We start from the raw sequence: 12,942 nt of genomic DNA on the forward strand, positions 1-12,942 counted from the left end.
TCCATGATAATTTTCAGATGGGAGAAAGCATCAAGATGAGTCAGAAGTGTCACTTTATTGGAATATTTTGATTGTTTAAAAATTTTGTTTATTTGGCCATGCCAGGCCTTAGCTGCAGCTCTAGGGATCTGGGATCTCCAGCTGCAGCAGGAGGGTGCTAGTTCCCAGATTAGGGATCCAACCTGGGCCTCCAGCATTGGGAGTGTAGAGTCTTAGCTGATGGACCACCAAGGATCCTGTGATCTACTTTTGCATAACAAATCACCCCAAAATGAGGCAACTTGAAGCAATAAAGATTAACCAGCTCACAGTTTCTATAGGTCAGAAATTTCAGCATAGCTTAGCTGTATGCTTTTAAAATTAATGACCAAACAGAAAAAAAAAAAGGCAATTTGAGGTAAGGGGAGACTGAGGAAGGGAATATCAAGGATAAAAGATGTAATTAATACAGAACCATGAAAGGAAACAGGAGATTACAAAAAATAGAAGTCAGAGGATGAGACCTATTATCATAAACATTTATTCCAGGAATTCAACTTCAGAGAATTGTAAGGATTATTAGAAAACAGAAATCATAAAACATTAGAAAACAGAAATCGTAAAACTGAGTCTATGAACATATTGTTTAGAAAATTCAAAAAAATCTCCAATGATAATAAATAAAAGAGCTCAACAAAATTCAAAATGAAAGTTAAAGTTAAGTCGCTCACTCTTGTCCGACTCTTTGCAACCCCGTGGACTGTAGCCCACCAGGCTCCTCCATCCATGGGATTCTCCAGGCAAGAATACTGGAGTGGATTTCCACTTCCTTCTCCAGGGGATCTTCCCCACCCAGGGATCGAATCCAGGTCTCCCTCATTGCAGGCAGACGCTTTAAGCAAAATTCAAAGTAACATGCAAAATTAATCCTCCACTAGACGGGCAGCAATTAATTTGTTTAGTCACTTGGTCCTGGCCAACTCTTTGTGACCCTATGGGCTGCAGCCTGCCAGGCTCCTCTGTCCCTGGGATTCTCCAGGCAAGAATACTGGAGTGGGTTGCCATGTCCTTTCCAGGGGATCTTCCTGATCCAGGGATCAAACACATGTCTCCTGCAGGGCAGGTGGATTCTTTACCTCTGAGCCACCTGGGAAGCGGTAACTAATTAGAAAATGTTAAAAAAAAAAAAAATCCTATCATGTTAGTAATGGGAAGTCTACAGTATGTACCTTGCTTGGTAGCAAGGTGGGTATGTGGTTCATCAGGAGGAGGTGACCGCTGGTTGACCCCAAAGCTGGATCCAGCAACCTCAGGGGCCCTGCCCCTCACCCACCCTGGAAGGTTCTCTGCCCCTGCCCCAGGGTCCCACCTCCCCGGGGAGCGGGTGCCCAGGGCGCGGCCTCCAGAGGGGCTATTGTGTCTGCTGAGCCCGTCGGGACCGACATGGGACCAAACCCGGCTGAGGCGTCTCCATGAACTCAAGAGAGTCTCCTGTTTCTAATCTGAGAAATGTGTAAAACTATCTTCACCCACCTCATAGGTTTGCTTTGAGTGTAAACGAAATAATTCATTGTAAACCCTTGGCATACTTTCTAGCAGCTTCCCAGGGGACGCAGCGGTAAAGACTCTGCCTGCCAGTGCGGGAGACATAGACTATGAGGGTTCAGTCCCCGGGTCAGGAAGATCCCCTGCAGGAGGAAATGGCAACCCGCTCCACTCTTCTTGCTTGGAATCCCACAGACACGGGAGCCTGGTGGGCTGCAGTCTGTGGGGTGGGAAAGAGTCGGACTCAAGGAGCACGCTTGCACCTGCGCGCATACTCAGAGCACAGAGGAACCGGCCAGCAGCAGACACCACTTCGCCCCCGCGCAGGAACGTCTTTGCTCACGTTTTTCCTGTATAAGTTACTCTCATTTCTGAGGTCATTCTCGCGGCCTCCATTCAACTTCCCTTCTTTTAAATCTGTTCTCTTCTGTGTTGGCTCTCAGAGTTTTAATCATTCAAAGTTAATGGAGACTTACTCAGGCCTGGGTTTTTAAAAATCCCTTTTGGAATCTGATTGCTGTTTTGCCTGTGCCAGAAAGATAGAGCAATAAACAAACACACGTCACAGGCTCAGGCACCGGCCGTGGCTGCAGCCTCCCTGTGGCACAATTGGACGGAAGAAAGCAGCTTCCCAAGGAGGGAATGTGTCGGGCAGGCTCTTTCCACACAGACCATGGCCTGTTTTTAGAAGCCAGACTGAACGGAGACAGCCTTAAGGAAAGCTCTTGAAGGATTCTTTAAAGTCTTCTGAACAGAAAGAAACCAGGGCATCAAAGGCGCATCTTCGTTCTTCACTCTTACTTTCCTAACAGTAAGTTGAACTTGTTTTTACCTTTCGTTCCACATAAGGCAATCAGGCACAAAGGGCAGAATCAACGGCAAGTGTCTTGGTTGACATGGTTAAAATTATTATATAGTTGTGATATTTCTAAATTATTCTGCTTTATACAGGAGACCTAATGAGGAGTTTCATTTTCTCAACTCAGCAAAATGATATTAGAGTGTGATAGTAAAGTGGAAGGTAGATCCAGAAATGTGCGTAAATATTATTCTTTTTCTATGCCAGATTTGCGCTTCTCTGGTTGGCCATCTGAGAACTTGTAGAGGTTTGTTTTTTGGGACTGTGTGCGCAGCAGGACAAGTTGCTTCTCCTCGTGGTTTGTTTTTTTTTTTTTTTCTGTTTTCTTTTCATGAAGATGAATGTTTTCCCTTAGAAACTTTCCCAAGTTAGAATTTAGAGATTATTTTGGCATTTGGTAGCTTTACCTTTTCCTTTTATCAAGCAAAAGAAATCCAGCAAGTTATATAAATACTGTAGTTTGTATGTAGCATCAGCATTTATTCGAGTGCATTTAAGTCACCAGAAGTCTGGAATTTTCAACTGAAAACACAAGGGAGCCCTCTGACACGCGTGGTGATCCACACACATCAGTCACTCGAGTCACACTCGCCAGCCGAAGCTTTGGGTTTCTGCCTGTGTATCTGACAGACTGAATTCCTACAGGGGAGCCCGTGGGTTTCAAGGGTAGAAATGCGCTCTGGGCTCCTGAGAAGGGCCGTGCGGCGATTCCACCTGCCTTTACCCGTGGCTTCCTCTGCGTGTGTGCTCAGTCGTGTCCGACTGCGTGCAACCCACGGACTGCGGCCCTCCAGGCTCCTCTGCCCATGGGATTCTTCAGGCAAGGCCCCTGGAGTGGGGTGCCCTTTTCTCCTCTCGGGCATTATTCCCCACCGGGGGACTGAACCCACACCTCTTATGCCTTCTGCGTTTGCAGGCAGATTCTGTACCACCCAGTCAGTCAGTCTCAGTTCAGCCGCTCGGTGGTGACTGCGACCCCATGGACTGCAGCGCGCCAGGCTTCCGTGTCCACCACCAATCCCGCGGTTTACTCACACGCGTGTCCGTCTAGTCCGTGATGCCATCCAACATCTCATCCTCTGTCTTTACCACTAGATGTCATCAAATCAGCCTCCAAAAGCATGCCTTTCAAAGTGCAGATCTCCCGTGGACAGGAAACCGGAGGCGGTTTTATTCCTGTTGTACATTTTTAAAAAGTACTAAGTCAAGGGCAGATGTGTTTAGGATTCTAAACGTTGTTGTTGTTCAGTCACTAAGTCGTGTCCGACTCTTTGTGACCTCATGGACTGCAGAACAGCAGGCTTCCCTGTCCTTCACCAACTCCCGGAGTTTACTCAAACTCATGTCCACTGAGTCGGTGATGCCATCCAACCATCTCATCCTCTGTCTCCCTCTTCTCCTCCTGCCTTCAGTCTTTCCCAGCATCAGGGTCTTACATTGCTAACATCTTATTCTCTGATTTAATTTATTTTTACTGGGGTACACTTGATTTACATGTTGTGTTAGTTATTTGCTTTAGATTGTTGCAAATCAGGATGTGGCAGGAAAATTTGCTTTTGAGACAAAAAGGAAAAGACCTCCCACACCATAGCCCTTACCTTATTCATAACCACTGAGCCTTCAGAGAAAGGTCAGCTGGCAGGACATTTTGTGTTTGTTACCACTTTATACTCTTTAAAAAAAACTGCGTGTGTGTTAACGGGAATGTCAAATGAGGCATTCGGCCAGGGCCCCTGGGACTGTGTGTTCAGGAGCTTTATTTGAACTTTTTTTCTTGCCCTTTTTCTTGCCTGGCTATTGCTGTATAATATTGATTTTGTCTTCTCTGTCAATGAACAGGACAAAATGATTAAAAAAGAGAGGAGCGTGTGTCAACAAACTCAGGCCCTTCTGCACAAGAATTTTCTGAGAAAATGGAGAATGAAAAAAAAGAGTGTGTTGGTATGGTTCACAATATATATCTTTCCATATTTGGTGAATGAAAGTCTGTCATTTACTATTATGCCATTTTTATTGCCTTTCTATGTTCACAAATTCTGTGGGCTAGTTGATTTGGAGCTCCCAAGGCAATGTTTTGCAAATGTTGCACAATAGCATATTATTTACGGCAAAAGATGCAGGCTCATATGTTTGCTCCTAAAAAGCAAAGTAGATAGCTTTTCTTTGAACATAACTAGCCATTCGCCAAGTAAGTAATCCACTTGAATCTTGTGGAGTTATCCTGGTTTACCCCAGGCCAACTTTAGTGTAAGAAAAAAAGCGGGGCGGTGGGGGGGAAGCAAAATGAAGTAAATTTTAAAGGGTGAACCACAGTACTCTACTGGGGACGTTTAGACAAGATTCTGTGAATTGTTTTTTGTTTCATCACGAAGTCCTGTCTGACTCTTTGCGACCCGGTGGGCTGTAGCCCGCCAGGCTCCTCTGTCCATGGGACTCTCCAGGCAAGAACACTGGAGTGGGTCGCCATGCCCTCCTCCAGGGGATCTGCCCGACCCAGGGATCGAACCCGAGTTTCCTGTGTCTCCTGCATTGCAGGCAGATTCTTTACCACTGAGCTGCGAGGGAGGCCCTTGTTAATTCACAGGACTGGGGAAACTGCTTTTGAGTAAGAATTTGGGAACGTGGGGGGATTTCTTTTGAAGATTATGCTTTTGCAAACTTGGAGGAGTTTCAGGGAGCCGGGTCACTGATTGTCACATCTTTGCCCTCTGTTTGGTTTCTGGCATAAGGTCAAGGCCATCAAGATGAGGATATTTGCTATATGTTCTCATGAAATACACCTGGAGCTGCCTTGGCCACACAGAAGCTGTGTTCTCTTAAAAACTAGCAGTTCTTTTTTTTTTTTCCTATTTTTTAAATTTTTTATTTAAATTTTTTATTTTTTTTTTGAAGCACACAGGTCATCCTTAGCTCTTGAAGCATTCAGTTCTAATATTTTAGTTGCTGTGTTGATAAAGGGTAACCTTTACAGTGATCGTCCAAGTCAATTTTTGAAAAGCTTACGAAAATGTTTAAAATCTCAAAGGTAGAATGACTGGCCCAGTGAACTCACGTCCTGTCTGGTTCACCTACAACCGGGATTTGACCCCTGTTAGCATCTGCCACTGTGGCTTCACCTCGTCATCTCCCTCAGCTCCTCTCTTAGCACATACGACACGACTGCTGAAGGCTTCCGCTAGCATCCTCGAAAACCAAGGACAGGCTCCTTCGTAACCATTAGTGCCCTTTAGAAAGTTTGCGATTAAAAAAAAAAAAGAGAGTTTGCGATAATTGTCATCTAATTCCATGTTGAGATTCAGTTTCCTAAAATTTCCTCTAAAGTACCTCTTAAAATATTTTTCTGGCTGTGTGGCCTCTGGGATCAAAGTGGGCGCTCGCGCCTGGCCCCTGAGGAGACGGGCGCGGCCTCCGCCCCCGGGCCCTGGAGCGCTCCCCGGAATGCCGCTTTATGTTGGCTCGTCCAAGCCCGTGAGTCCACAGCTGCCTCCCGTTGAACCCCCTCTTCTCTGTTGCCTGGTGCTATTCATGCTGTCAATTAATGCATCCCTTTACCACCTGCGTTCCTTTCTCTATTTTTTTAACTTTTCTAATTAAACAACTTTTATGGAAGTACAGTTGAGTTACAATAAGGGCTTCCCTGGTGGCTCAGTGGTAAAGAATCCGCCTGGAATGCAGGAGACCTGGGTTCGATCCCTGGGTCGGGAAGATCCCCTGGAGGAGGGCATGGCAACCCACTCCAGCATTCCTGCCTGGAGAATCCCACGGACAGAGGAGCCTGGCGGGCTACAGTCCACGGGGTTGCAAAGAGTGACGTGACTGATTTACAGTCATCTGCATTTCTTGTAAACAGTATTTACATTAAAAAATAGATTTTTAACTTCAGGTTAAACCCTTTGACAAAAGTATGTCTTATGGGATGCTGTGTACTTATATTTTATCCATATGAGGGTGAATAATCGGGAGTATATGAGGGGTGCTATGATTCTAGGTTAAGATTAATGGACATACTTGGTGTTATCTCAAAGCTATATTTGGAGATAAATCCATCCCACATTTGCTATATATTTCAAAGCTTTTTTGGAGATTAAAAGGTTTTTTTTTAACTGATGTATAGTTGCTGTACAATATTGCATAAGTTATTACAGGTGTCCAATGTAGTGATTCACAATGGCAATGCTCCACTTGTTACAGAACACTTGCTGCATTGCCCGTGTTGTACAATATATCCTTGTAGCTTATTTTACTTCATTTTTAACTTGTTTTCACTTGAAGGATAATTGCTTTATGGTGTTGAGTGGGTTTCTGCCGCACACCGCCATGAACCCGCCTAGGTACACGCGCGCCCCTCCCGCGCCAGCCGGCCTCGCCGTCCTGCCCGGCCCGCGCCTCTCGCTGGCCCGGGGCCCCGCGCCGAGCTCCCGAGTCAGGCTGCCTGGCGTGGGAAATGGCGGTCCCCTTACCAGACGGGTGGTAACCGAGAAGGGAGAGCGGGGCGAGCGACGTGAGGCCGAGCTCGGAGACGGTGCTCCTGCCTGTCTGAGAGCCCGCGGTGACGTGGCCCCTTTCTCTTCTGTGCGCTGGAGGAGTGGGCGATGGTGCTGCTCCCGGGGCTGGCTCTCTGCCTCTTGACGGAGTTCTTCAGAGCCATGCACTTCCTGGAACAGCCGCCTCAGGTCCTGGGACGTGTGGATGAGTTCAATGACTCCGACCCGGTGTTGGTGGCCTACACCCCGGTCACTAACGTGACCCGGAGCATCATGGACAAGGTGGCTGCGGCCTCCTATATGAAAGGTGTGTGGTTCAGTGGCCCACGCTTCATTACTATGCAACCTGTTCGCATTTAATTTGAAGTCTGTTTTGCAAGTTGAGTTTATTTACCCAGCCTGTGGGTCAGTGGTTTTCCACTGGGGCAGGATCCTCATTTCACACGGGGTGGAGGGCTTGGTGTGGAGCTCCAAGAAAGGGGAGGTCTCAGAGGAACAGATTTTGTTGTTCTTGTTCAGACACAGTCAAGTCTGACTCACTGCAGCCTCATGGACTGCAGCACACCAGGCCTCCAGTCCTTCACCATCCCCCAGAGCTTACTCAAACTCATGTCCATTGAGTCCATGATGCCATCCCATCATCTTATCCTCTGTCTTCCCATTCTCCTCCTGCCTTCAATCTTTCTCAGCATCAGGGTCTTTTCCAATGAGTTGGCACTTCACATCAGGTGGCCAAAGTATTGGAGCTTCAGCTTCAGCATCAGTCCTTCCCATGAACATTCAGGGTTGACTTCCTTTTGGGTTGACCGGTTGGATCTCCTTGCAGTCCAAGGAACTCTCAAGAGTCTTCTCCAACACCACAGTTCGAAAGCACCAATTCTTTGGTGTTCAGCCTTCCCCATGGTCCAGCTCTCACATCTGTACATGACTACTGGAAAAACCATAGCTTTGACTATATGGACCTTTGTTAGCAAAGTCATGTCTGTTTTTTAACATGGTAGACTCATTCGTTATAGATGTTATATGAGTTTAATTCTTTTTTTTTTTTTTTTTTTTTATGAGTGTAATTCTTAAGGGAGTGTTCTTGACTCCAAAGAGCCTGGGTGGGTTCTAACTTCACCTCTGATTTTGAACACTGATTCTTTGTATGCCGTTTATTACTTCTGGCATACTATTTTCATATGATAGAAATCTGCTTATGATCTGGGCAGAGAAAAACCCACCAAATTCCAAAGCATTTCTACTGGTCATTTAAATTATTTTTAATTTTAAAATTATTTTAATTGCAAAAGTAACAGCCAACCTAAAACAAGTTAAGCAGTACAAACTTGTTTGAAGCAAACAATGAAAGCTTTTGCCTTCATTCAAGCCACCACTTCCTCCTCTAAAAATTTCTGTGTATCCTTCTAGGATAATACACACACACACACACACACACGGTCACATAAGTAGACATGAGTGCACATAGGTGCACAAATTCAGTTTTCCTTGACTTCAGTGAGCATTATCATTATGCTAAGTTATTGGGAACTACTTTGCATACCGGGGAACCAGGGTTCAAAGTCTCTTAGCTAAGATTTTCATAAGCGGCAGAGGAGCTGTGTCCAGGCAGCCTTAACTCTAGGCTCTTTGCCCTCAGCTGGCGTTCTCAGATTTAAAGATGCTAAGATGAAAGGAGCCAGATGCTTTTTCTCCCTCAATGAACTCAATAATTTGATTTACCCCAACCAAGGCCCCGCTCTGTCTAACTGAGGACCGGGTGCTGTTCTGTTTCTGCTCCACATTCAAGTCCTGGAGGATCGTCAGAGCAGCAGGCCTCCGGGCCATAAGGTCAGGGAAGTAAATCCTTAGACAAAGAAACAGGCCCGGAAGCTGACGCTCCCAGACATCCTTAAACCCCGCAGCAAGCCAGGACAGCTCTTGCTTGGAAAACACCATAGACAGAGGAGCCTGGTGGGCTGCAGTCTGTGTGGTTACAAAGAGTCGCAGGCGACTGAAGCAGCTTAGCGCACGCACCCATAGCACCAATAACTGGGTGGGAAACCTAAATGATCGCTATTGGTCTTGTGTCCTCCAGTAGTGAAGTTGATGTCATCAGTCCTATTTTTCACACCTGGCAGGAAGAACAATGCTTGGGATCCCTAGTGAAGACTCCATGGACAGAGTAGATCCAAGGAACGACTCTGAGATGGTGGGAATTGTGTTCAACGACACTTTCTCGTACCGGCTGAAGTTCAGCTGGGGACACAGAGTCCCGATCGTGAGAGAGAACTTCGAGTACTCAGGTAACCACCCGGAACTGGTTGCAGTCGTCTTTGCTGCCTCGTCCAGCCCTCTATGGGAAGTGCCTGATGGAAACGTTCATAAAGTCAAGAAAAGAAGCAGTGTGCTTTTCATTTCCGAACTTCAGGGTGTTTTCCTTACAGGATGAGTCTCACTGTTTTGTCAGCCGTTTTAAGGCTGCGCTCCTTTGGTGCAGTTTTGCTTTAAAAATGCTCTGGATTGTGTCATCCTGGACTTTGAGCGGACTCTCAGAGAGTTCACTTTAGAACCAGGGTTAATGTTTTCATTCCGTTCATTGATTTCCGTTGCGTAATGATGTGTATGTTTTTCTTCTTTAAAGACCACTGTTTGGCTCTAGAGGATGAAGCTTTCTGTCTCCTGTCAACATACTGGGAAAGCGGGTTTGTGGCTTTTCAAACTGCAATTAATGCTGCAATTATAGAAGTAAGTGCCCAGCCTCAAGACCTGATTTAAATCTTCTGTACTTCTCCCCCACGTTTCATCCCTGCCTCCTCCTCCATCCTGCCCTCCTAGGAGAGGCTGCTCTGTTTCCTTCTCCAAGAAGACGGAAGCTGTTGGAGGCATAGCCTCCCGCTTCCCAGCATGAACGATGCGGAACCACAGACCTGCCCCCTGCACCTGCTCCCTCCCCGTCCTTCCGCCCCTGCTCGGTGCCAGGGCTGGAAACACGATCCTTGCCCACAGCACCAGGAAGGTTGCACAATGGGCTTTCCTGTCCATGACCTCTTTCTTCAGCTTCCCCTTTGCACCGAAATTCTCTTCAGTACTTAAAATGATCAGTGTCTTTCCTTCTTATCAAGACCTTCTCCCATTCACAGTTCCTCAAACACCCTTTCCCCTCTTTACTTGTTGAAAGCATTGCTTCCTTTAAACTCAACTCAACTCAGTAAAATTCCTATTCCCACCATGGCACCAAAATGATTTTTCTGAGGTCAGTAGCAACGCTCATGTCCATTAACACGTGACATTTTCCTTCCTTGTCTTTCCTGGTCTTCTAACTAAATATCACAGCATTCACCTGGTTTTCCTTCACTTTTCGAACAATTCTTCTCAGTGTTCTTGCAGTCTTACCCATCGTTACACTCCCAGCTCTTTCAATCTGTAGTTCTACAAGGTTCTATTCAATGTGTTTTTCTCCATACTTTCTCTACACGGTGTCATCCTTTACCATAAATTTATTTACAGTTTGCATGCTGATAACTGTAAGAACTCTGCTTTAATTGTTGACCAGTAAACTTGTCCTTTAAAGGACCAGAGAGCAAGTATTCTGCGGTCTGGGGGCCAAACAGTTTCTGTTGCAAATACTCAACTTTCCATTTTTAATGTGGAAGCACTCATAAACCAATGTGCGTGACTACATTGCAGTAAAACTATTTACAAACACAGGTGATGGACAAGGTTGGCGCCACTGTAGTCCTGAGTAGCTGACTATTTACCTTGATGCCCCATAAACAATTCAGATTTCTATGTTCAAAACTGAATGTGGGCGTTTTTCTTTACACATGACCGAGCCTTTAAAAAATTTTCTCTATCTCATGCATGCATGCTCAGTCGTGTCCAACTCTTTGATACCCCATGGACTGTAGCCCACCAGGCTCCTCTGTCCACGGGGATTCTCCAAGCCAGAATGGGTTGCCATCTTCCTGACCCAGGGATTGAACCTGCATTGCAGGTAGATTCTTTACCCACTGAGTCACCTGGGAAGCCTTTTCTCCATCTCCAGTGAATGCCAAGGCCAGTCACTTAACTGGGGAGTTATCAGGGATCACTTCCTCTGCTTCACCATTACTCTTCTCTCTCACCCAGCCCTGTTAATTGTAAGCTCAGCTCTACTCACCTCTCTTCAATTCTGCCACCAGTGCGTATTCAGGTCATGGTCATCTCTTGCCTGAACTGTGAGAGTCATTTATGTATCCAGCCTCATCTTCCTCCCTCCACCTCTATCTCACCATATTTTAAGCTGCTAGAAATATATAAATTCTTCTATATGAAAATGAGAAAAATACTGTGGTTTTCTAGTCTATTTCTTCTATAGTTAACCTAATGCATTTGTTTGTTAACATCCCTATTTAGGTCACAACGAATCATTCTGTGATGGAAGAGTTGACATCAGTTGTTGGAATAAATATGAGGACACCCCCTTTCATTTCTAAGGGAGAAATTGTAAACGAATGGTTTATTTTTATTTGTATTATTTATTTCTCCCCTTTTGTGTATGTTGCATCATTAAACATTACAAAGGAACGAAAAAAATTTAAGAAGCTGATGACAGGGATGGGTCTTCGACAGTCAGCATTTTGGTGAGTTACCTGTGTATCCCACGTTAATACCTGGGGGAACTCATTGGAAAGGACCCTCATGCTGGAAACGATTGAAGGCAAAAGGAGAAGAGGGTGGCAGAGGATGAGATGGTTAGATAGAATCGCTGACTCAAAGGGCATGAGGCTGAGCAAACTCCGGGAGATGGTGGAAGACAGAGGAGCCTGGTGTGCTGCAGTCCATGGGGTTGCAAAGAGTCGGCAGTGATAATGTTAATTTTAACATTTGTTGTGTGTTTGTTAAGATAATTTTAATAATTGCTAGGCAAAAGTCTTCATGGGCGTTATTTCACTGAATCCTCAGAACAACCATATGAGACAGTTAACACAGTCACTCTCGTTTTACAGACGAAGTGAGAAAAGAGACTTGCCCCGATCACACAGCTAGAGAGCACAGAGCCACGTGTTTATAGCCAACTTGACCCCGGTCTGTTCGTTTCTGGAACGTGTGCTCTGAACTCTTGTATACCACCTCTCACATGTTTGCGTACGTGCGACATTCTGAATTAATTCTTTGTTTCTACTGTAGGCTCTCCTGGGCATTGATGTATGCTGGCTTCGTCTTTATTGCATCCATTTTTATGAGTCTGGTCATAAAATTATTCCAAATGATTATCCTTACTGGCTTCATGGTGCTAGTCACGCTTTTCACTCTGTATGGCCTGTCTTTGGTGAGTTGGCAAAACATGCTTTTCTCATCCTACAAGTCTCAGATATATAAGCCAGTACCATGTTTCTTCAGGATATTGGTAGCCTAGAGCTTCTCATTTTTGTATTCTGGTTTCTGTATGTTTTTGTTCATGTGATGAACGAGTGAATATTGCTATTTGTGATTCTCAGTGGAACTTTTCCTTCTTCCTTCAGATAGCACTGGCTTTCCTTCTCTGTGTGCTGATAAAGAGACCCATCCTGACTGGCGTGGCAGGCTCTCTCGTCACCGTGTTTTGGGGCTGTCTGGGCTTCACTGCATTGTACAGTCCGCTCCCGTCATCACTGGGGTGGGCTTTATGTCTGTTCAGCCCTTTTGCCTTCACTGCTGGAATGGCTCAGGTAAGAACACAGCCATCTAGTGACTATTTATTAGAGTTTCAGCATTACTGAGACAGTTTGGTACTTCCTCAAGCTTAATGATCAATCACCCTGCATTTAAAGAAATTATGCTATTGAAAAGTTAAATAAAAAATCTTATCGGGACTTCCCTGGTGACCCAGTGGTTAAGACTTCACCTTCCAACGCAGGGGGTGCAGGCTCCATCCCTGGTCGGGGAGCTAGGATCCCACAGGCCTCTGAGCCAAAACCAGAAAAGGAAAAAGAAAGCATAAAACCGAAAGAATATTGTAACAAGTTCAATAAAGAATTTGAAAATGGTCCACATCCAAAAAAATCTTAAAAAAGGTCTTATCAGAATTATCAAACAGATCATTTGTAAACTCTTAGGAAAATTAAATGAGAA

At 45.4% G+C, this 12,942-nt stretch overlaps 1 protein-coding gene across 6 annotated transcripts in view; it reads left to right on the top strand.

Moving 5' to 3' along the window:
* Positions 1–2,111: 2,111 nt before the first annotated feature.
* The window catches only part of ABCA10 (ATP binding cassette subfamily A member 10), a 55,101-nt gene continuing 44,270 nt past the window's right edge, over positions 2,112–12,942 (top strand). For 5 of the 6 annotated variants that reach the window (XM_070480074.1, XM_070480077.1, XM_070480075.1 and 2 more), the window contains exons 1-7: positions 4,223–4,324; positions 6,967–7,174; positions 8,988–9,152; positions 9,491–9,594; positions 11,245–11,471; positions 12,019–12,160; positions 12,354–12,539. In XM_070480074.1, the coding sequence (XP_070336175.1) occupies positions 4,229–4,324; positions 6,967–7,174; positions 8,988–9,152; positions 9,491–9,594; positions 11,245–11,471; positions 12,019–12,160; positions 12,354–12,539 (1,128 nt within the window). In that variant the 5' untranslated portion in view covers positions 4,223–4,228. Of the gene's footprint in view, positions 2,336–4,222; positions 4,325–6,966; positions 7,175–8,987; positions 9,153–9,490; positions 9,595–11,244; positions 11,472–12,018; positions 12,161–12,353; positions 12,540–12,942 lie in introns of those variants that run through there. The other variant, XM_070480079.1, reaches the window with a different exon arrangement.

This window comes from Odocoileus virginianus, chromosome 17 (genome assembly GCF_023699985.2).
Source record: "Odocoileus virginianus isolate 20LAN1187 ecotype Illinois chromosome 17, Ovbor_1.2, whole genome shotgun sequence".
NCBI lineage: Eukaryota > Metazoa > Chordata > Mammalia > Artiodactyla > Cervidae > Odocoileus > Odocoileus virginianus.